The sequence below is a fragment of the Leptopilina boulardi genome, unplaced genomic scaffold (genome assembly GCF_019393585.1).
Source record: "Leptopilina boulardi isolate dan_hultmark-lab unplaced genomic scaffold, ZJU_Lbou_2.1 LbouV2_328, whole genome shotgun sequence".
Taxonomy (NCBI): Eukaryota; Metazoa; Arthropoda; class Insecta; order Hymenoptera; family Figitidae; genus Leptopilina; species Leptopilina boulardi.
Genome location: NW_026137894.1, coordinates 431793 through 456856, shown reverse-complemented (window position 1 = coordinate 456856; position 25064 = coordinate 431793). Strand labels below are relative to the sequence as shown.

The 25064-nt window shown below is 26.0% G+C and overlaps 1 protein-coding gene across 2 annotated transcripts; it reads right to left on the bottom strand.

Annotated features, from left to right (window-relative positions):
* Positions 1 to 1624: 1624 nt before the first annotated feature.
* LOC127285048 (facilitated trehalose transporter Tret1-like) lies at positions 1625 to 24978 on the bottom strand. 2 transcript variants are annotated; one of them, XM_051310843.1, is made up of 3 exons: positions 24888 to 24978; positions 5549 to 5856; positions 1625 to 4328 (listed from the first exon to the last, which is right to left on the bottom strand). In XM_051310843.1, exons 1-3 carry the CDS (start codon positions 24944 to 24946, stop codon positions 3034 to 3036), a joined length of 1662 nt encoding a protein of 553 aa, XP_051166800.1. In that variant the 5' UTR covers positions 24947 to 24978; the 3' UTR covers positions 1625 to 3033. The 2 variants fall into 2 exon arrangements, with proteins under 2 accessions (XP_051166800.1, XP_051166801.1); XM_051310844.1 differs by lacking the exon at positions 24888 to 24978 and adding an exon at positions 16998 to 17557.
* Between the last annotated feature and the right edge of the window lie 86 nt (positions 24979 to 25064).

Here is a 25064-nt window from a genome sequence, read left to right as displayed (position 1 = left end):
TTTTCTACACTTTTCGGTGTATTCTGTGCAAGAATATGCAATAAAATCGTCTGCCTAGGAAAAATTGAATTTTTTGCTTCCTCGTGGAGGAAGCTTTGTAGTTCTTTCGTTTATAAAACTTTTCAAAGTGGCGGAAACAAATTTTTTGCTTTATAGAAACATGTTATATGAGATCCTGATCAATTGTCCGGATGTATGCATGTGTGTGTGTATGTGTGTGTGTGTGTGTGTGTGTGGATCCCTTTTTTGTTTAGAAGATAACTTTAACAGGTTTTAATGGATTTAGATAAAATTTGGTAGGCTCATTTATCATATTAATATCTCAAATCTGACCAAAGGATTTTGAAAAATACCCCCAAAAAAAAATTTTATCGTCTTTTTTCCAAAAATTATTTTTTAATCGAAAAAATTTTTAAATAGAAAAATTTTAGATTATATATAATAAAATCATATTCCTTACGTCAAGACAAATCGATCGATATATATAAAGTATACATTTGAGGTAAATTTAAAGAATTAATGAAAGTTAAAAAATCAAAAATTCACATTTTGTCAATAAAATTTTGCTCTCTCCACGAGGAAGCAAATTTTTTTGCTGATCGTAAAGAGGAAGCAAAATGTTCATGTAATGAACATCTGAATTTACAACTGGTTTTAAAAATTCATGCGCCATTTTGGATCCGCCATCTTGGATTTTTGAAAACAGACATTAGATTCGTCATCAGCGACCCTGAGAACCCCCGAGTAACAAGTTTCGTGCAATTGCTGTTGTTTCTTAATATTTTATAGAGTAAACTTTTACTCCTTATTTTGCAAAGTTTTTCTAACTTTGATGAAGCATAACTACCACTTATCCCAACGTAAAATGGTTTTTATTGTGTGTTTTGGAAAGCTCTTGACGCATACTATTCAGATATGCAATGGAAAAAATGCGACGTCCTGGGCCCAAAAAACGGCCTTATTAACCCTCCTCCTTTCTTATTTTTCCAGGACATTAAATTGGATGACTTTAAGGAATAAAAAAATTTTTAGTTCAACTATTGTTTTCATAAATTATTAAAAAATTAATTAATTTCTTAAGTAAATTTTCATTTTACTTATTTAATAAATTTTTTTTAACTTGATTGACAAAATTAGAAATTTTTGAAAATTTAAAAGCAAAATATTAAAAATTCAAGGACAAAAATTAAAATTCCAGGACTTTCAAGGACATTCCAAGACATTTTGTCAACAGGACTTCCAGGACTAGTAGACACCCTAAGTCAAGAATAAAATTTAGATAAACACATCAATAAAATTTCTAAACAATTAGAAGATAAAAACAAACGAGTATTGGACAGACTACAGAAAAATAAATTAAATACTATTGTAATTTTGGATTCTATTCAACAATTAAATACTATAATCAGAAAAATCAAAATGAGAAATTTCGTTCTAATGAATAGTCAACAAAAAGAAAAAGCGAATCGAAAAATGAAAAACCAAAGAAGAAACTTAACAGCATTGTTAGATTACGTGATTGCCACAATATTAACTTTTCGACCACTTTTCTTGTAAAATACAACATGGATTAAGTTGTTATTTTTTATGGAGAAATCTAAAATATGTTGATGAAAGACTGTGATGTCCAAAAATTGTAATATTTATTGAATTAATTATTATAAAATACATGAAAATCGTTAGAAAATATAAGGAATGACGTCACTAACTAAAAAAAAAAAAATTAACACAAAATTATACGAAAAAATTGATCGAAGAATTTAACATTGTCATGATCACGTGACCTAACAATCGCATGTTATTAAGAGCAACTTAGAAAGCAAGAAGACTGAACAGTCTAATCTGATAAATATTCATAAAAAGAAATCTCAAATTTAAAGTTATATTTTTTAAAGAAAAAATCTTTGATAAATAAAATTGGTGATATATTTTTTAAGAGATGTTTATTTTTTTTGATTATTTAATATGTTATTTTTTCAAAATAATTTAATTCATTTTTGAGACATCTAAAATGTGTTAATTTCCAATATCCTAAAATAAATACAAAAAGCCCCTTTCTTTAATTTCATTCACATTGGAATAATTACATTAATTAATTTCATTTAAAAAGTATCTTTATTATAAAAATAGTTTTGAATGAGATCTATCTAGATATACAATTAAAATACAACGATTTAAGATAATGCTATTTACATTTTTCTTTTCTTCTCATTGGCACTCGTTTCGTGTTGATAAAAATTAAATAAAAAAAAAAAAAGATATACGAACACGAAAATTTTATATACATTTTCATACTGATTTTACAATTTAATATCTTGGCAATCCTTTTTTCGGTAAGAGACTAATATAATTATTTATTTTAATACTTAATTCTATCTTGCCGCTTAATTAAACATTAAATAAAACGTTTTACAAATAAATAAGAGCACTTTGAAGATATTTTTCTGTTCTAAACAGTTTGGTACAATATTTTCATTTTTTTATATATATAAAATATATTATTATTTATTTTTCATATATATTTGATCAGTTCACTTGAACACTAACAAAAGATTATTTACAATTTTTTTTTTTTTTTATATAAAAAAAATTAATAAGTACTAAAGGCAAAAAATATTCTTCATATAATATGAAGATTTAATTTAAAATTGTCAATAATATTTGTTTATATAACAAAATAAAGTTTTGAGTCCATTGATTCTTATATAAATGAGTAAAGATCGCAATGACATTGATTTTCTAAAATAAAAATCCTACTTTTTTTTTCTATTCATATAATTGTCGTAATCCTAATATCGATGGCGACGGTAAATTTGCGAGTACGATTCTATCACAAAATAAAGTGACAAAGTCACTTTTTTTAAAAAACAAATATTTTTTTTTATCTCTGCTGAAATAATTCGACAAAAAATGGAAAATTCAATAATGTCTTTAAAAATATATAAATATTAAGTTTCATTTAAAAAAAAAACTCGAAATTAAATTGGATTTTTTTTTTGTTCGCACAATAAAAATTCCGAGACATCATCATTATTAAGGCAATACTTGTCCCTTTTCAATGTTCAATTTTTTGTTCATCCACATTTTACTGTTAAGTCCCGTTTTCAATGTATCGCTTCTACCTGAAAAATAGTCTTCAATTTCTTGTAGGGTTTTGCCTTTGGTTTCCGGCAAGCACAAATAGAAGTACACCATACCGAATATTGATATAAAACCATATAAAAGATAAGTACCATGAATAGTTATGGTTTCAGTTAAAAGTGGAAATGTTTGAACTACAGTGAATACAAAGGCGTGCGCTGACATTGTAGTGAAACCGCCAAGAACACCTCGCACCTGAATTGGATAAAGTTCACCAATCATAATCCATGGAATCACCAGGAAACCAAGTGTACAAGCTGCAGTGTAGAAAATGAGGCAAAAAACAGGAAACCATGTCCAACTATGCTCCATATTATTATCAGTCCAATAAACTTTGATCCATTCATAAATTCCAAAGGCCAACATTGAAACTCCACAGCCAAAGGCAGAGATCATTGTTAGTGGTCTTCTTCCACATCGTCTACATAAAATACAGGCAACAATCGTAAAGACAAGCCTAACAATTCCAATAATCACCGTTGCCAAATATTTATTGATTGTCGCTCCAGAATCTTGAAATATTTTTGCCGCATAAAAAGTCACAGCATTTGTTCCAGTCCATTGATAAATGAGAAAATAGAGCATAAGAATGAGGAATGGTTTAACGGCATTTGGTTTTAGTAAGGCATTGGTTATTTCCCTAAAGCCCGTAAGTCTTTTGATATTATTTTTATTTGAAAAATTAAGAAGAAGATTCATCTCCTTATCTAAATTGTAATTGCTGTCGCGAAATTTTTGTAACGATATTCTCGCTTGTTCTGGTTTATTTTGTGAAATAAGAAACGATGGAGTCTCAGGAAAGAGGAACATAAGAAGAAGAGCGGCAAGTGGAAGAATAGCACTTATTGCAGCGCACACATTCCATGAGAGTAAACTGCCTAGAGAATATTCAATGAGAACACCGGTACTGACGCCAACACTCGCAAATGCTGTTAACATTCCTCGCAAATGTGGCTGTGTTACTTCACTCGCATAGACACGAGCTGGAGCGCCAACCATTCCCGAGCCAAGACCAGTGAAGAATCTTCCAGCGTAAATCATGTTCACATTAGTTGCACACGATATGAGAATCCATCCAAATAGTGCTGGTACCTCGGTGACAATTAGCGATGCCTTACGACCGAAAATGTCCATCAGATAGCCGGATAGTAAGCAACCAATGGGGGTTCCAATTGCCGAAGTACTGGCTGTAAAAGAATAGAATTATATTTATTATTTTCATTTTCTAAATATATTGATAGTGAGTGGCAGGAAATCATTTCTTATAATCGCTTCCCAAGTAAGCTGAAAATGATTGCAATGTCCACTCGTGAAAATGATCGTCAAAAATGTAAATTTACTATCGTTTGCAGTAATTTTCCTTAACTAGGACTAGTTAATCATTTATGAATGGGACACAAATTTCCAAACGTTTTGTGTACTTTTGGTTAATAAATTACGAATGTTACTGAAAAAATGAAACAGAGTTAAGGGTGTCGAACGGTCTCTGAAATTCTTTGGCATGGGGAGATCTCATTGATTTTAAAATAATTTTTTCTCGAAACACTAACACTTTTTATAAAATCGGCCAAAACACCAAGGATCCTTATCTTATAAATTTCCTAAATTCGAAAGATTATGCGAATCTATATAAAAAACGAAAAGTAGGAAAGTAATATAATAACAACTGTGACTTTATGCTCCCTGCATGCTTCTGCCATCTGACGGCGGCAGGACGTAATGTACCTGCCATTATATTACTTTCCGTTTTGCAATCTTGTTTTTGTATGGATTCGTACAATCTTTCGAATTTAGTAAATTTATAAGATAAGGATCCTTGATGTTTTAGCCGATTTTGTAAAAACTGTTTGTGTTTTGAGAAAAAATTATTTTAAAATAAATGTTTATCATTTTCACGTTCAGTGCCGTTTTTATAGGGCGATAATTAAAGGTTTCTCCTTGCCAAAGAATTTCAGAGATCGTTCGACACCCTTAAGGTGTTTTTATACCTTCTTCGTTTTCGGCAAGTGATGAATTTTCAAGGAGAATCACTGAATTTGATGGGTTCTAACAATATTCAATTTTCAAAGTAGGAGATTACTTCCCGATGCTCACCATTATTTCAGAAAACGAGAATGCAATGTAAAAAGTTTAAAAATCTCTTTTCTTGCAAAGGAAAATTATACTAAATAGTAGTATTAACATTGTCAAGAGATAAAAAAAAAAAAATTTACAACTTCACGTCGAGAAAAAGACAGTAGATTACATTACCATAAGAATCTACTAACTATAAATAAAAAATAGCGTACTAAACGCATCGCAGTAAAAAAAAAACTAATTCAGATGAATTGAAATGAAATAACTTTTTTGGCAAGGTGAATAAAATATTTTTTTTTGCCTTTTTTTAAAATAAAAAATAAATACGTACCAATCCATGTTCTTTCGTTGCTGGTGGTCACTAAAGTGTCATTTGAATCTTGTAATTGTACATTGGCAATTGCTGCAAAGCCAAAAACCATTCCCGTATTAATAGTTCCTAATTGTGCGACAATTGCGGCTAAAATTTGTCTAAAAGCACTGCCCCTCGCTCGTTTATCATCATGTTGATAAATATAATTTCCATTTGTTCCTAGGGCCTGTTTCTCACTCTCCAGGAGTGTTGTGTGTTGTATCGTTGGCAGACGTCCTGAATCAACCAGTGACGCTTTTTCTGGATCAAGAATCTCTGTTGATTTTCTATAAAAGAAAAATATTTATCAGATTTTAGAATTTCTTTATTACACAGGCCAACAAAATTAGAAAATTCTTTTGGTGCGGCAAAAGTCAAAGCTGTTTTTGATAGGTTTTTTTTTCATGCTGAACACGAATCCGTAAACGAAAAGTTTCTATCAGCTCTAGTTTTTCAGTTAAAAAAGGGCTTTAAAATGTCAAGAAATCGCATTTTTGGCAAAATTTAAGTACCTCTAGTACTGAAACAAAAGGTCGTAGAACCTTCCACTTGGGCTTAATGATAGAACGTCCAACAGCCTTCCGGCAGGATGAAAAAGACTCACGTGAGTCCCTCCGAAATCGCTTTATAAAATTAACATGGATTCAGATAATCCAAAAGTAAAATATATCGTTGGAAAGGTAAAAACACAAGCTTTTAGCGCATGTAAACATAATGTTTGTAAATTAAAATCCCTAGGCTAGGGAATTCAAAGAAAAAGGACGTTTTTATAGGGTATTTTTGACGAATCCAAAAAAATATTTAAACTGAATTTTATTAAAAATAAACTATCACATTTTATTCTCTGAAGGCTTAAGAAGAAAATGAGTGTAGGTAGACCGAAAAATATTGGTTTTTGTAGATTTTACAGTGAATTTACGAAAAACTGTTTTTTTGGCTTGTTGCAAACATGCAAAGTTTGAAGGCTTCGAAACATGGTTTAATATTATTTTTTTTTAAGTCTAACGCATGAATTTTTTCGTTTTTACGTCTACTTTAATAAGAAAGGGTGACAGAAAAAAATTTTGAGTTCCCTTTTTACCACCCTCATATATATAGGGCCATCCAAAAAAGCCTTCCGGCAGGACGGGCGCTTGGACGTTCTATTATTAAATTGAAGCTTAATGTTTTTAATACAATCCTCAAAAGGCTCCATGACCTCAAAATCATTTGTATTACATTTTTGAGTCGCAAAAATTAATTTTGGAAAAGTTTGAGCGCGTACCTTTATCAATGAAACAAAAGGCCATAGAACTTTTTATTTTGGCTTAAACTATACAGTTTAAACTTTAGACTACAATCCCTAAAAATTATATTGATGCAACAATAACCTCAAAATTGTTGGTAACCATTGTTAAAATAGCTTTCTTTGTCAAAAGTAAACAATTTATTACTAATGACTTTGAGTTTTTAACCCTTTGTCAGTCAATGGCCCAATTATGTCCAAAAAAAAGTCGTGCCACCTTTGTGATTTTGGACATATATGTCCCCATTAGAAAAAAAATACTAAACATAATTCGATTTGAGTCTCAATGGATATATTAAGGTTTTCGGGGTCGCTGAATCTGAATTTGAGGTAAGATTTAAAAAATTCAAAATGGCGGATCCAGTATGGCGTCTAAAAAAAATTTAAAAATTGACTAGATTTGCATAAAAATGGTTCCTTTAGGGTTTTTGGCTAAATGACGGACCCAATATGGAGAAAAAATTTTAAATTGATTTAATTCGTTCAAAATTCGGTACTCGGGGGTTTTTGGGATCGCTGAATCCAAATTTGAGGTCAGATTAAAAAAATTCAAAATGGCAGACCTAATATGGCGATCCAATATAGTAGTAAAATTTTAAAATTGATTCGATTCGTTCAAAATTCGGTACTCGGGGGTTTTTGTGGTCGCTGAATCCAAATTTGAGGTCAGATTTAAAAAATTAAAAACGGCGGATCCAATATGGATTACGGAAGTTTTTAGGGTCGCTACGACCTAAAAAATCCCCAAGTACCGAATATTGAACGAATCGAATCAATTTAAAAATTTTCTACCATATTGGGTCGCCATATTAGATCCGCCATTTTGAATTTTTTAAATCTGACCTTAAATTTGGATTCAGCGACCCCAAAAACCCCGAGTACCAAATTTTGAACAAATCGAATCAACTTTAAATTTTTCCGCCATTTGAAATTCTTTAATTTGACCTTAAATCTGGATTCAGTGACCCAAAAAACTTTTAATACTATATGATATGTTATTTTTTGAGAAACTTTTTTTTTGACTGTTTTGAGCCCACAAACGATTTTTCTACTAGACTGCGAAGGGCTTAAGGTACTGGAAATTATTTTTCAGGGATTGTAGTCTAAAGTTCAATCTTTAGTTTAAGCCCAAAAAAAAGGTTATATGACCTTTCATTTCATCACTGGAGGTACGCACTCAAATTATTCCAAAATTAATTTTTGCAACTCAAAAATGGATTACAAATAACTTTGAAGTCATGGTATTTAAGAAAGATAATTTTTGGGGATTATTGTTGAAACATTAATCTTAAATTTAAGCCCAAGTGGAAGGTTCTACGACCTTTTGTTTCAGTGCTAGAGATACTCAAAGTTTGACAAAAACGCGATTTTTTTTGACATTTTAAACCCGTTTTTTCTCAAAAACTAGAGCAAATAGGAACTTTTCGTTTACGGATTCATGTTCAGCATGAAAAAACCTATATCAGTAACAAATTTGACATTTACCGCACCAAAATCAGTGTTAACCTGTGTTATCTTTATATTTTGGTATAGATTCTCCGCTTCTGTTTATCAAACTTATTTTCTTGACTGAATCGGATGTAAAAATTTAAAATCAGTTAATTCGAACCACTTACATAACTTTAAAAAATAAAGTGTAAAAATTTTCAAAATTTCATGTACTTGTTGATTTTAAAAATTTTGAAAAAATATTTTATGAAGTTTTTCATCACACCACTAGGTGTAATGAATTCACGTAAGTACAGCCAAATCCCATTTAGTCAAGAAAATAAGTGATGAATACTGAGGTGAAATCCGTACTATTTATATAGTTTTGAAATATATAAATAAATGTAGTTTATAATCTCAATGACGCTTGCAGTAAAAAAAAAAAAATTAATAATTGTTCGAAAAATATAGAAAAAAGACAATTATAAATTAAATTTTAAATTTGTTTTAAATTTGAAATGACTTTTATTTTAATTCAGATGACAATCAGAATTAGAGTTTTGCAACTTGGTGGAAAGTCATCTGTATATTGTACATTGTCACAGCTATATATATACTGTCTTTCAGCTGACATTCAGATAACAGTTTAAAAATGATATATATTGAACGTAAAAATATAAGGAAAAAATAATGTAAACAATATTTTTATTTAAATTTGAATTTAAGTGAAATTTTCAGAAATTTTATTTATTTATAAGTTATATAAGTCATCCTCTCGATCAATTAATAAGTCTATACATTTACAATAAAAATAAAATTTCATTCGAAATAAATGAAAAATTTAGCTCTTTTACACCATTATTATTATTATTATTATTATTATTATTATTATTATTATTATTTCTCATTTCTTTCTTTTTGTACGCTCGTGTATATATAAATAAATAAATAATAATTATTATTATTAAATATTGAAAAAATGTAACATTTTTTGCAATAATAATTTTAACGTCAATGAGAAAAAAAATAGCTCATATTGACAATAAAAAAATAATAATTATAAAAACCAAAAGTTAATAAGTATAAAAAATATTTATTTTATATAATAACTTGCGAACGAAGAAGGTAAATATTTTTTTCAACATATTATTATAGACATAAAAAATTTTTAACTTTCTAATTTTAATGTCAAAAACAATTTTTTCCGTTTATTTATTATTTTTTTGTATTTTAATAAATATTTTTTAACAATAAGTTAGAATTTTTTTCCTAATGTTCCTCAAATACTGAAAGTTCAAATGAACGAAATAATTTGTTTGTCTATTTTCAAAATTTTTAAAAAATTACTACAGTAATAAAAAATAAAAAATAAACTACATTAAACATTTAATAATTTTGTTAATTTATTTTTAGATTCAAAAAGCAATATCTATTTTATTATAAAATTTGAAGTTAAAAAATTAGTAAACAAATTTTTCGTTCATTTAAACATTCAGAATTTCAGGCGCATGTTTTTCTGATCTCAACGTACAACCGGTTTTTTGATTATTTTTGAAATTCGTAATATTCTCTTAAAACAATATGTTTGTTATTGGAATATTTATACTTTTAATTTACGAATGTTTATATAAAATTCATTAATATAATAATTATTATATATTATAAATTATTATTATTATTATCAACAATTAATGAAGTATGACATAAATTAATTTTTATTATTTTAATAATTTTATTTTTTCTCTTATTTATACATTTTTATTTATAGGTAATAAATGAAATTGTGACTAATTTTTTTTTTTTTTTGAAATTTGTCGAATAAACTTTCCTATACTTTTTGTGATTAAAGCCATGACCGTAACCCTCAAACCTTGAAAAGAACGTTTCTTATACTATGTTTAGACGCGCGTGTAGTTCGATAAATGTGTTGAAGTAATTGCTATTAACTCATACGCTTTTATATATAAAATAATAGTAAAAAAAAAAATAATTTTATTTTATAGAAATAAATAAAATCCCTAAGAATGTGAATTAATTTATTTATATTTTTCTTTTATATTCTTGGAAGTTTGAAATTAAAAAAAAAATTTATTTCAAAGTTATTAATTTTTTTAAATTATAAAAATATTAATATGAATAATAATAAAAATAATAATAATTAAATGTATATATATATAAATTTTTATTAATATTATTTTAAAAGCAAAGTAAAGTGTTTCCTTAAAAAAAAGTAACACAACAGTTAAGGTAAAAAAAAAACTATCAGAGTAAAAAAGAATAATAATTGATAGTTTACCGAGTAGTTTGTGAGATGTCTTTTTTTTAATGAAAGAGTAAATTTTCTATCAGTAATAAGACGAGGTATATTAAAATACGTCTAAAGAAATGGAATATTTTAAAACATTTTTTTTTTTTTTTTTTAATAGTTTATTTTACAAAACGCTTTAAATACTGAAAAATAATGATCAAAAATAAAGTTTTCAAAGAAAAATAAAATATATCATAACAAAATCAAAATATAAAAATTGATTTTTATTGCTATATATATATATATAAAGTGCAAAATTTTATATTGTTATTTTGCATATTTTGTTAAAATATATGACAATATGAGGGAATAATAATATTGTTGATATATAATGTGAAATCTTGAAAACATCAAGTGACTTAATATTTTAATCTACTCAGGTACTAGTTTTATCAGTGGAATATTTGTTATTTTTTTATTATTTTTGCACAATGCTTTTGTTTATCGAAATGCGAGAAAAAAAATGTACAGTTTCCTTGATAAAAGAATATTCATATATACATACGTATATAGTACAAAGAGAAATTACACAAAGAGAATTCGAAATTTGTACTGGAAGTTTTTATGCATCATTTATGTGCGTCGTCTTTATTCAATATAAATAAAAATATATAAATAAAAAAAAAACTAACGTCAAGGGCAGTGAAGAATCAAACCAATAATTGCATACAGAAAAAAAAGAAAATGCATATATTATTGTTTCAAAGTAGAAAACATTTTTTTAAAAAAATTCTGTTAATAATAATTAATTAAATTACTATTAAAACTCATTGTTTATTATTATTATTATTATTATTATTATTATTATTATTATTATTATTGTTATTGTTATTGTTATTGTTGTTGAATGAAACATATTTTATTTAAACTATTTGTCAATTTTTATTATTTATTGAAAATAAATTAATTGTTTATTTGAAAACAGTTTTTTTTTAATATCAGCTTTTCTTTGCGTGTTAGGATGAGTCAAAACAACATTTAGTTAAAAGTGAATAAACTTTGCTTGAATAAAACCAGACAAACAAAGCATTCGTTTCATACAATTAAAGGAATATTCTTTATTTTATTAAATTTCTTTTTTACACTTACATAAATATTTAAAGATAGAAGAACCCCAGTTCCATATATTATATCCAAAGAAACTTTTTTTTTCGAATCAAATAAATATTGTATAATAATTGCGTATAATTTGAATTAATAATAAAAATCTATATTTGTCTCAGAGGTAAATAATTTTTTTTACTTTTTTTTTGTTTTTTTATATTTTTTTTCTATATTTTTTGGTTTTATATTTGTTTTTATATTTATTTTTTTTATATTTGTTTATTATAATTTATAATTTTATATTTGTTTTTTATATTTAAAAATTTTATATTATTTGTTTCAACTTAAAATTTTATTTGATACCAATAAACTTTTTATTTGCAAACAAAATGAAATGTATATTATTTGAAACAAATAAATATATTTATTTTGAAAATTAAAAGAAATAAATATTTGAAAATAAAAATAAAAATTTTTGAACCAAATATTTGTTTTTTTTTCGCATATTTATACAAAAAGTGTCTATCTGTCTGTTTGTCAGTCCATCGGTTCGTATTGAAAAATAAAATCAAATGTAATCGGAAAAAAAATAGTGAAATATAATATTATAATACTGAATAAAATATATTAATTAGATTCGATATTTATTTCATGTATAGGTATATATATATATATATACGGCTTGTTAATTATGATAGAATCCCACTCTGTCTAGTTGAAATGTCTCCACAGAGTCTATCTTGACCGACAATTTGTATATGTATATAACGTTGCATATTAATAGACTAATTGCATCATGAACATTAAATAGATTCAACGCGTTATCTCTATACCATTGCAAATAATTCACGGTGACTGATCTGTTCATCACGTTCTTGACAAAATCATTTAATTAGCTGTGGTATTTTCATTATAATTTTCCCATCATATATATTTCAATATTCATCATTGTTATATAATTACTTAATTATATTTAACAATTAATACCTATATCATCATTGGCATTTTTTTTTTGCTTTAATAAAATTTTGTTTCATTTTTCCATTTATTTTATTTTAATTATTTTTTAATTTTTGTATTTTGCAGTTTTGTATTTTTTTAAATTTTTATTATTATTATTTTTTTTCATTTTTTTTTTTTTTTGCTTTTCTTGTATTTTGTACCCCCACAGCATCGAAACTTTCCTAAAGATTTCCTAAAGATTTATTTTAAATGTTCGGAATATTTAATTGCAAAGTTTAGTGAAAGTTTTGCGCTAAACATTTATTCAATTGCAACATTTAAATCTTTACATAACTTTCAATAAACGTATTGCAATTAAATATTATCCGAACATTTCAAATAAATCTTTAGGAAATCTTTAGGAAAGTTTCGGTGCTGTGGGGGTATATTTGTGCTGTATTTTGTAAATTTTGTTTTTGTAGCCAAGTTAATTATTTTACCCTATTATTTGAAATTTTTGACATAACCTCAAAACAACTTTACAGTATAATAAAAAACATCTGCCCCGGGGGATTAGGGTATATTTACTATATAATTTTGGATTCGCTAAAACCAAATCCGAAGTACAATTTACCTCAACATGTCAAATTTTTGACATAACCTCAAAAAATCTTCACAAGAATGTAAAAAATTGGTTTGATTGTTAGGCCGCAAGGAATTTGTGCTCTTTTTTTAAAGGTTATTTTAAAAATCTAACATAATGGGGTAAAATGAACTTTATATTCGATTTCAGCTACTCCAAAAATATACAGTAATTATATGGTTTCATCCCAGGCGATAATTATTTTTTATTTTTGTGCAGCTAAGAAGTTTTTTTTAAGGCCAGGTCCAAGTGAGGCAGCGCCATCTACATTGAAACTAAAATTTTGGAAAATTTTCAACAGCCTTTTCTTGAAAACAAGAAGGTAAAATGCTTTTTCCTTTATGGATAATTGATTATTGGCAAGATATACACCAGCTAAAACTTTTTTTGAGTTAAAATAATAAAAAAAATTTCATGTCAATAAATTAAATATGAGCACTTTTTTCACAATAACTGTAACAGTACTTTCTCAGAAATTACAATCAAAAATGCAATTTCCATTTGGAAAATTAATAAACGCTAAAAAATACACGACCTAAGATTTACCAATCACGAAAATAACAAAAAAAAAGTATTTTAACATAACATATTTTACTCATTGTGACAGCCGTTTGGCAGGTTATATATGTCAACAGACGTTTCGCAGTTTTGCCGAAAGGAGGAGATTGGCGCTGTTGCTAACCACCTGAAATACATAATTTACCAAAGGGCTGTCACAATCAGTAAAGCAGTATCAATATGTTAAGTATTTAATAAAATTTTTTTTTGTTATTTTCGTGATTGGTAAATCTTAGGTCGTGTATTTTTTAGCGTTTATTAATTTTCCAAATGGAAATTGCATTTTTGATTGTAATTTCTGAGAAAGTACTGTTACAGTTTTTGTGAAAAAAGTGCTCATATTTAATTTATTGACATGACATTTTTTTTATTATTTTAACTCAAAAAAAGTTTTAGCTGGTGTATATCTTGCCAATAATCAATTATCCATAAAGGAAAAAGCATTTTACCTTCTTGTTTTCAAGAAAAGGCTGTTGAAAATTTTCCAAAATTTTAGTTTCAATGTAGATGGCGCTGCCTCACTTGGACCTGGCCAAATCAAAATCCTGACTTGATAGGTCGGTAAAACAGATTTAATTGATTATATCAATAATAACTGAATTTTAGTGTTAAATTTCAACTATTTCGTCAGTAAAATCTCATTGATTTAAATTTAGAAAGTAAATTTTTTAAATTTTATCCCGAATTTTATATTAAACATTTACTAAGGAAAATATTTTGATCTACATTATATTTGTTAGTTTTGCAAAATTCGTTAAATTTAGGTTAAACTAACGGAAAAGCTTTGGAAAATTGAAAATAAATTTTATTTTGGAAAAATATTTTCATTTGAGCCGAAAAGTTATTTTAAATTTAAAAATGTAGTTTATAGTAGTAGTAATTGAGTTTAATTTTATATATTCCTTAAGGTGTTTTTTACATTCATTTCATCATTTTCCTTTCTAACATATTTTTTGAAATGAATATTTTTTACAAATTATTAATTGTTACTAATTATTAATAATAATTACTAACGAATTAAATTATTAATAATTAATAATAATTATTAACTTATTAATTATTAATATTAATTCATTGAATATTTGTAAATTAATATTATTTTTATTTGTCAAATAATTATTATAAATAATTACTAATCATTAATTATTCTCAATAGTTTATGTAATAAATCAAATTATAAATTTTATGGCTTAAAAAATTAATAAATTCTTAAAGTTTGCATTTTTAGAGAAAAAATATTATTTCATTATTTTAATATTTAATTAAATACCATTTTCTTATTAATCAAACAAAAATGTCAAATATTTATTCAATGAAAACAATGGGATTATTATTTATCAAATATTAGCGTATTTAATTAAAAATAAACAAAATTATTTTATAAAAACATTTGTTGAAGTAAAATATAATTATATACAAATTATTTAATTTTATAATTCATTTAGCAATTAATATTAATAATATTTAAAAATTTATATAATTATAACTATTTGTTTACTCCACTATTGTATAATTAATAAACAAATAAATAGATGACTTGTTTTTAATATATATATATATATATATATAGGAAATAAAAATTTCGTAAAACAATTTTTTATCGCAAGAACCTCGTGCTAATCGAATTAATTGGCATTACATCTCTTGTTGAAATAGCCAAAGTGTAGGTTGCGTCTATGAATATATACAGTTTTATTCATCACTCGCGATCGATTCGAGAGAGTGCTTTTAGAATCACGTGGAGGAGAAATGCACCGCATAAATTCAAACTTTGTGGTTCGCGTCATTTGTAGGATTCTGATGACGCAATTCCCGTAGAAAATAAGTTGTTCATCTTTTTACAGTTTAATGCCCTCATGATGGGAGAAAGTCAATATTATACACGAAGGTCATAATATATAGACATATATAAATATATATATATATATTTCATTTCCATTTTTCGCGATAAACAAATACACACCAGAAAAAAATTAAATTTACATAAATTTTTTTTTCTTACATAAAAATTTATTTCTATATTTAATATATTTTTCTTTTTTTTTTACAATTTATTGTAGTCACGTATACTTTTATCAAAAAGGAAAATTTATTTTTTTCTCTCAAAGTTAAATAAATATATTTGTTACAAATTTCTAATTTTTATTAAATACAATTTTAGTAGCAAATTAAAAATTTTATTTGCGCTAAATAAATTTTTTTTTAGTACAATTTAAATGAATATAACGTTATTTATTTTATTTTATTATTTTTAATAAATTGACAAACTGTATGGTAAATAAAAAAAAATTTGCCTAAAACCTTTATTTATTAAAATCGATTTTTTTAATTCAAATATAGGAGAGAGTGAGCAACAGTGGACTACAGTGGATCATTTCAGTTTTTTGAAAAATGATTCAAAAAAAACTCTACCAAATTTTAAATATAAATTAAGTTTACATATACCAACTTATTTTTATATTTAAAGTTTGGTATAATTTTTCTAATCGATTTTCCAGAAAACTGAAATGTTCCACTGTAAACCATTGATCCACTGTTGACCACTCAAATCATAAATTTTATTTGTGGTTAGAATAAAAAAATTTTTGTATTATTGTCGTCATATATTAAATTTCTCTTTATTCTTCAGAAAAATATTTTTAATAAAACAAAATTTCAGGAAAGTCCAAAATATTAAAAAACCATTTTTAATCTAATATTTAATTAATTGATAAACATTTGTCGTCTTAATTTTCACAATGCGTGTTAACACAGCTGATGATATTTTGATTGAGACGTGTTTGAACATATATTTATACTTATAGAATACAATTATAAGTACATTACATCACAAATGAATTGAGTTACAGGCAATAAGGAAATTTATAATTTACATCTTATCAGACACATTAATATTGGTTCATTATTATTATTAAAAAAAAAAATTTTTTAATTAAATTACAAACAATCGATTGCATTTTTAAATTGTTTCCAATTTGAATTAAAATTTTTTTTTTAAATAATAAACCAATACCGATGTATCTGATAAAAAGTAAATTTTAAATTCGTTTCGTAATAATTTTTTTAGTTCTCCCAAACGTCGTTATTGCGACGAGAAATATAAAAAAAAGAAAAGGAGCATGAAAAAAATAACGGTAAAAAATCGTTCTATTGAAATATGTTGAACTATATAGTGATTTTTCTATTTATAAAATAAATATATTCAACAGGTGAGACTTACTCAGCCATAGTGAAGTTCGGCAAGGTTGACAACTTAGTCTCAGGAAAGATATCACAGTCGTTGAATCACAATGCGTCGACTTAAATATTAACTCAATATGCGATTATTTGGTTAAAAATAAATGACTTTTTTTCAAAATAATAAAAAAAAAATTGTTAAATTGAAAAAATAAATTACTCCTTATAATCGAAAAGAAGATATTTTAATTTTGTCGAAATTGGCAATTTTTTTTCTTCTTCTTTATTTAAATCACAAATGTTTCCAAATTGTCCGGCCAATTTCATAAAACCCCGCGAGAAGTTTTGCTCGTCTCTCACGATTCATCGGTACTGCGCTCTTTTTAAACGGGAGAGTTTATTATTAATTTTTTTTTAACGACACAATTAAAAATAGTATTAAACTATTTTATTTTCTTCTTCTTCTTCTTTTTTTTTACTTTTATTTGTGCGATTTTTGTATTCACGTTTATGAAATTCACGTCGTCGCGCTTATAAAATGAAGTGCGACTATTGCTTCGTCGTGTGTGTTAAACCCGCGCGAAGCGAATGTACTCAAGTGAGAAACGGTCAAAGCTTTATATATAAAACGAGCTTTTCGCGAACGCACATCATTGGTTTAGTGGAGGGGGCGTGTGTATATGTCATACGCTGATATGAAATATATATATATATATATACATATATATACATATGTATATATAATGATGTGAAATTTTAATTGTCCACGAAAGTGAAACCGGAAAAAAAGTTTGTTGATCGCGGACTATCTGATAATAAATCGTTGAACTTACAAAATTTTGGAACGAATGAATATTTTCTAAAAAAAATCGTTAGAATTTACATTTTATAAAATTTCATTTAATATAATTATTTTTCAGTCGAATTTTTATTCAACTGATTTAGTTACTTAATTTTAATTTATTTCATTTAATACAGAATTTTTATATAACGAAAAAATTCACTTCACAGAATTTTTATTTGTTCGAATTTTTTATTTTTAAAAATTTTTTATTTACTCGACATTTTATTTTAACCCCTTGACTGTCGACGAGATTTCCACTATTTGGGCCAAAAGTGTGTTGAAAAAAAATTTTAATGAATTTTTATGAAACTTGGTATCTTAAGGTTTTTAGGGTCGTTGATTACGAACCTAAGGTCGGATTTTCAAAATTCAAAATGGCGGATCCAATATGGCGGACGACAATTTGAAAATATAATGCAATTCGCTTGAAAATGGGTACTCGGGGGTTTTTGGGGTCGCTGATTACGAATCCCATGTTAGTTTTTTAAAATTCAAAATGGCGGATCCAATATGGCGGACGACAATTTGAAAATATAATGTAATTCTCTTAAAAATGTGTATTCGGGGATTTTCGGGGTCGCTGATTACTAATTCGATGTTAGTTTTTTAAAATTCACTGATGTCTCACTCATAATCAGCGACCCCGAAAACCCCCGAGTAACGAGTTTCGAGCGAATTGCATTAGATTTTCAGATAGTCGTCCGCCATATTGGATCCGACATTTTGAATTTTGAAAATTTGATGTCATATTCGGAATCAGCGAGCCCGAAAACCCCTGAGTAACGAGCTTCAGTCGAATCCGATCAATTTTGAAAAATTTTCCGCCATAATGGATCCGCCATCTTGAATTTTAAAAAACTGATATCAGATTCGTAATCAGCGACTCCGAAAACCCCTGAGTAACCATTTTCAAGCGAATTATATCATATTTTCAAATTTTCTTCCGCCATATTGGATCCGCCATTTTGAATTTTGAAAAACCGACCTCAGATTCGGAATCAGCGACCCCAAAAGCCTCCGAGTAACCAGTTTCAGAAATATTTGAGATGTTTTTCATCACTTTTTTTAAGTTGCGCATATATGCGTAATTTTATTTAACTTAGTATCTAGGGGGTTTCGAGGTCGCTAATTACAAATCTGACTTCAAATTTTGAAAATTAAAAAATTTTTTCTTTTAAATTTCCGTCATATTGGATCCGTCATTTTTAATTTTCAAAATCTGACTTCAAATTTGTAATCAGTGACCTCGAAAACCCCTAGATACTAAGTTACGTGAAAATTAAAAAAAATAAATTAAAAATTCGTCCGTCATATTGGATCTGCCATTTTGAATTCTGAAAATTTGACTCCATATTCATAATCAGCGACCCCAAAAACCCTAGAGTTATGTATTTTAAGTGAATCCAACCAATTTTTAAAAAATTTGTTAGAATTTGAGGTTAGAAAAAATATTGACGTGTTGGGCAATTCTTACCCTCAGATTCGTGTTCAGCGCACCAAAATACATGGGGGTAGAGTACTCAGGTCAGGCGCACATGATACTTTTTTTGTGCGAGGCTATATTATTTAATAGAATTTCCATATAACTGATTTTTCATACTACAGAATTTATCCCTACTTAATCGAAAAATTATTCAACAGAATTTCTGATTGATAGAATTTTCATTTGTCCGAACAAAAAACAAAAATTATCCATAAAATTGTGATTGGTTACTTTTAAAAATAGCGCCAAATCTTTCTGTTGTTTTGTTCGGTAACTTGCAATTTCAGACAAATAAAAATTAAATTAGAAGATTTTGTTAAATAAAAATACGAAAAATTGAAATTTTTTTAGACGAATTTTCATTCTTCGAATTAGTATATGATAGAATTTCTTTATTTAATTTATTTAATTTAATTTTTAATCGAATTTTATCTGATTCGAATTTTTAAATGACAAAAATTCCAATTTAATTTGTTCGAATTTTTATTTGTACGAAATTTTAATTGATAGAACTTTTAAGACGTGTTTAATTTTCATTTGTATGAAATTACAAATATTCGAACAAACAACAGAAAGATTTCAGCACAATTTTTAAAATTGACCAATTAGAAATTATCAAGAAAATCGTGATTGGTCAATTTTAAAAATAGCGTTTAAAAATAGTAATTCTTTTTGTCGATTGTTTCTTCGGCCATTTGTAATTTCGGACAAATGAAAATAAAATTGTGTATCTCAAAAATTTTATCAATTCAAAATTCGAACAAATAAAAATTCTGTGTATTGAAATTTGGCATTTAAAAATTCGAATCACATGAAATTCGATTGAATGAGAATTCTGTTAAATTAAAATTCTCATACATTACCGTGGATGTATCAGTTACCGTCCATGTCCCAGTTTCCGTCCATTTTACAAATATCTCGTATAGTAATTTAAATTATTTTTTAACAATAATTTATTCCTTTTGGCACGCAATCGACTTATTAGTTTAAGTAAACAAATAAAAGAAAATAATTTTTTTATAAATGTTATTTTGAAAATTAAACTGGACGGAAACTAGGTCTTAGGTGGACGGTAATTATGTCAAACAAAAATTCGGAAGCTAAAAATTTGTTATGTAAAAATTCGTACAAAAAGAAAAATTCTATCAAATGATAATTCAAAAAAGTGAAAATTCTTCTAAAAAATAATTATTTCGGTAATATTGCAGAATAAGGACTTTTCTCAATTTTTAAAATTTTTGGTTCATTCCTTATGGAATATCTTTATTTCTAATGAAATTCTTTAAAATGAAAATTCTAATTAAAGATTTTTATGGGAAATTCATGTGCCCCAAATAAAAATTCTGTAATATTACGTGATCGATTATATTATAATTTCTTTTATGATTTTCGTTCTTTTAAATATTGATATCATTAATTTAAAAAAAAATCACAAATGTGATTACAGTTATAAAAAACGTTTCTTTACTTGAGAAAAAGATTCTTTCTTCAACATTTGTTAAAAACACACAAATTATATTAAATAAATTTTGTATATAAATGATATATATAATAAACTACTGATTCATAAAATTATAAAGGGAAACACTTAGATAAAAGCGAGAGAAAAATTGTATGAAAAATTTTAAATATATGACATTTATATAGAGATTGAGAGTTACATATCCAATTTTTTTTTAAGAAAACACCTTTTTTATTATGAAAAATAATATTGTAAATATAATACAATCAATCCTCATTACCTTTTTATGACTATCTATTTTGGTCCCTCTGTATGACGTACATTGATTTTGGTAGATTTCTTATCCTAATAATAATAATAATAATTGACCTATCATTTAGAATTAAGAGTTGTGCGATTGTCTAATCGTATAAAAATTTTAATGAACTAAAATGTCAACAATGTTAAAAAGGCAAGCAGTGAAATTAGATAAAATTTGTACTTTAAGTATATATATTATGAATGATTATAATTGAAGAGATAATAAAGATAAAGTAATTTAAAACTATATAAAAGTTATGCTACTGTTTGACATATATAATACAATAATTTCAATATATACATATATTAACAAAACAATATTTATCATTTTGGTTTATGGTATTTATTTTGGTATTTATCATTTCCAACATTTTGGTTTTGGTTATTAATTGAGTAGCTGCCTGCAATAACTCGCCGAGCGCTTGGCCGATCGCTCTAACGCCAGTCAAACGTTCAAAAACGTGAAAAAAATGAAAAATCAAAATTTTGATTTTTGAAAAGTCCAATCTTGTAGGACATAAGATGGCGCATCTTTTTTTCCTTTGAGTTTTTTTTGTAGATCAAAAAATAGAGTTAATATATGCAAAACACTTAAAAATTTTATTTCACAAATTTCATTCAATTTTTAAACATAAATCGTAGTATCTTTGACAAATTTTAATGAATCTTATTGAAAATTAATATACATGCGTATTTAGGTCCATGGAAGACGACAACATAATCAAAAATATTAAAATCATCAATTGTTTATTTATAATTAATTGTAAATGAAGACTTGTCAATAATAATGTTTACTTACCTTTGTCGACATAAAGTGTGTGGGGAACTTCAGAGTTGAAGAAACTTCCAGTGAGACATTTGTTTATCATAATGTAAGGAAGTTTTTTGTAAAATATAAAAACAATTTATCAACAACTTTAGAAAATATAGAACGTTTAAGAAAACATGCGCGACGCGCTAGCGAGTCTCCGCGCGGAGAATTGCAAACAAGAGTTGTAGAGGACCGAAAATACAGAAACAAATATTGTCACTACATTCTTAGAAATGTTTTTCAAATAAAATATGTGTTAATTTTATGAAAATGCAAATTAAATTTGAACAACTGTTTTTTTAATATTTACTAAATAATCAATAGTTTTAAAATATTTTGGTGCTTGTATGTACTGTTTGTGCAGTTTGCAAATAAGTTTTTTAATAATTAATATTAAGGTATATCTTTATTTTCTGTTTCTTCATTTTTTTAAGAAATTAGTGTATTGTTACATATCAACAGTGATAGTATGTTGGCTCCATTTTCAAAACATAATATATCAGAACATAACATAACGTCCTTCTTAACTCTTGTGTGCAATTCTCCGCGCGGAGACTCGCTAGCGCGTCGCGCATGTTTTCTTAAATGTTCTATATTTTCTAAAGTTGTTGATAAATTGTTTTTATATTTTACAAAAAACTTCCTTACATTATGATAAACAAATGTCTCACTGGAAGTTTCTTCAACTCTGAAGTTCCCCACACACTTTATGTCGACAAAGGTAAGTAAACATTATTATTGACAAGTCTTCATTTACAATTAATTATAAATAAACAATTGATGATTTTAATATTTTTGATTATGTTGTCGTCTTCTATGGACCTAAATACGTATGTATATTAATTTTCAATAAGATTTATTGAAATTTGTCAAAGATACTAAGATTTATGTTTAAAAATTGAATGAAATTTGTGAAATAAAATTTTTAAGTGTTTTGCATATATTAACTCTATTTTTTGATCTACAAAAAAAACTCAAAGGAAAAAAAGATGCGCCATCTTATGTCCTACAAGATTGCACTTTTCAAAAATCAAAATTTTGATTTTTCATTTTTTTCACGTTTTTGAACGTTTGACTGGCGTTAGAGCGATCGGCCAAGCGCTCGGCGAGTTATTGCAGGCAGCTACTCAATTGTAAAAAGTTTAACAATAATTTTTGTATGGTAATTGAAATGTTTCTCATTTATATATTGAAAAATTAATTTATTGATTCTGTTAATATATAATTTAATTAGATAAATATATTTTTAATGACGTTAAAATTCTTTATATACCAACATGATTGTCACGTAATGCTTTTAAATGATCTGGTATTTTCTGGCAAAACTGGTTTAAGAAAAAAAAATGAACAATGTTGTAAATTAAAAATAACAAAAAAATTTTATAAACCATTTAAAGAAAGAAATATATCGATAAACTGATTACATATTGTATGATTAAATTTGATAATTTTAACAAAGGCGGTATGTATTCATCACAATATTGCTCTGCATTTATTAATTATTATATAATCTTGATATAATTGTTTTAGATTATTTTTAACTTCTTGTATAAATCATACATATAGGTATACCAATATATTACAACTTTAAAAATATACTCGAAACTTTTTATAATTTAAATATTATATCGGTTATTTATTATTTATTCGATTAGAAAATATTTTTGGAAAATGGTTTGAATAATTAATATTAAATATTATAAAGCTGATGTTTTAATAAAGATAGATTAATTTACAATTTTATTTTATTTTTTAACTTTCTGACTTTTTATATAAAAATATGTTATATGATTCGAATTTTTAAATGACCGAAATCCCAATTCACCGAATTTAAATTTGTCCGAATTTTTAAGACACCGATTTTTCATTTGTCCGAAATTACAAATGGCCAAACAAACAGTCGACAGAAAGATTTCGGTGAAAATTTAAAAAATGACCAATCACGATTTTCTTGATAATTTCTAATTGGTTAATTTTAAAATTTGCACCGAAATCTTTCTGTCGATTGTTTGTTCGGTCATTTCTAAATTTCGGACAAATAAAAATTCGATAGCTAAAAATTTCGTTGAATAAAAATTTGTATAAAAAGAAATTCTGTCAAAATGCTAATTTGAAAAATGAAAATTCTAAAAAATATTTATTTCTACTAAAATTCTTTAAAATGAAAATTATAATTAATCATTTTTATGGGATAATCATGCGTTCTGTTATTTTAATAAAGAGTTATTTATATTTTTAAAATTCAAAAATTTCCAAATTGATTATTACCTAATTAATTTATGCGATTATAATTACAAAGCACTTTTTACTTTATTGTTGCAAGAGCTTTTACTTGTTTTTGGAGTCACAATAATCATGAATCCACTGCCAAATTTCGCATTATCATTGCTTATCATTTTTTTCGTGATACTCTCGCTTTATAATGTATGCATTTAAAAATGTTCCAAAAAAAGAAAACTTTTAAACACTACAAAAATAATATTTTCAAATTGATGTTCAATTTTGAAATAAAATTTACTATTTATTCCAGTTCAAATAATGTTCTAGAACATTGTTTGGCAGACATGAAACGTTCTAAAAACGTTTTTAGAACGAACATGGTTTTTTGCCCACTCTGAAGTGTTTTATATATATCAATAAATATTGCTATAAAAATCTATTTTGCAAAAATTTCGAAAATTCTTGTTAAAAGATTTTCTTTTATTATATTTTTATATATATTTGAAATCTTATCGTGATTAAATTAGAGACAAATAAGGTGTGTATTACATTAATAAAATAGATAAGTTAGATGTACTTTTTTCTCAGTTGTTTGTCACGTAACAATTATAAAGATAATCCTCTGATTTGCTCCCACTTTTTTTTTATTCACTTTTTTTTATCACGAGTTTTCACGCTATCAATAGGTGTTGATTTGGCACGTGAGTAAAATTTTTTTTATATATATACATACACAATATACGAGAATAGATTGAATTTTCCGAAAATAATAATTAATAATATAATGTTTTGACAAATATTTGTTAAACTTACTGCGATAATTGTCGAGATGAATTTGATTCGAAAGTTGAGTAATTCATTTGATTTGACATTTTCGTGTGCGAATCTCACTGAATAATAAGTGCTGACTAACTTGAATATTAAATTACTTATACAAGACATTATTATCAAAGCACGAGGTTTTCTCTATCAGAGAGTCATGTGCTCAAA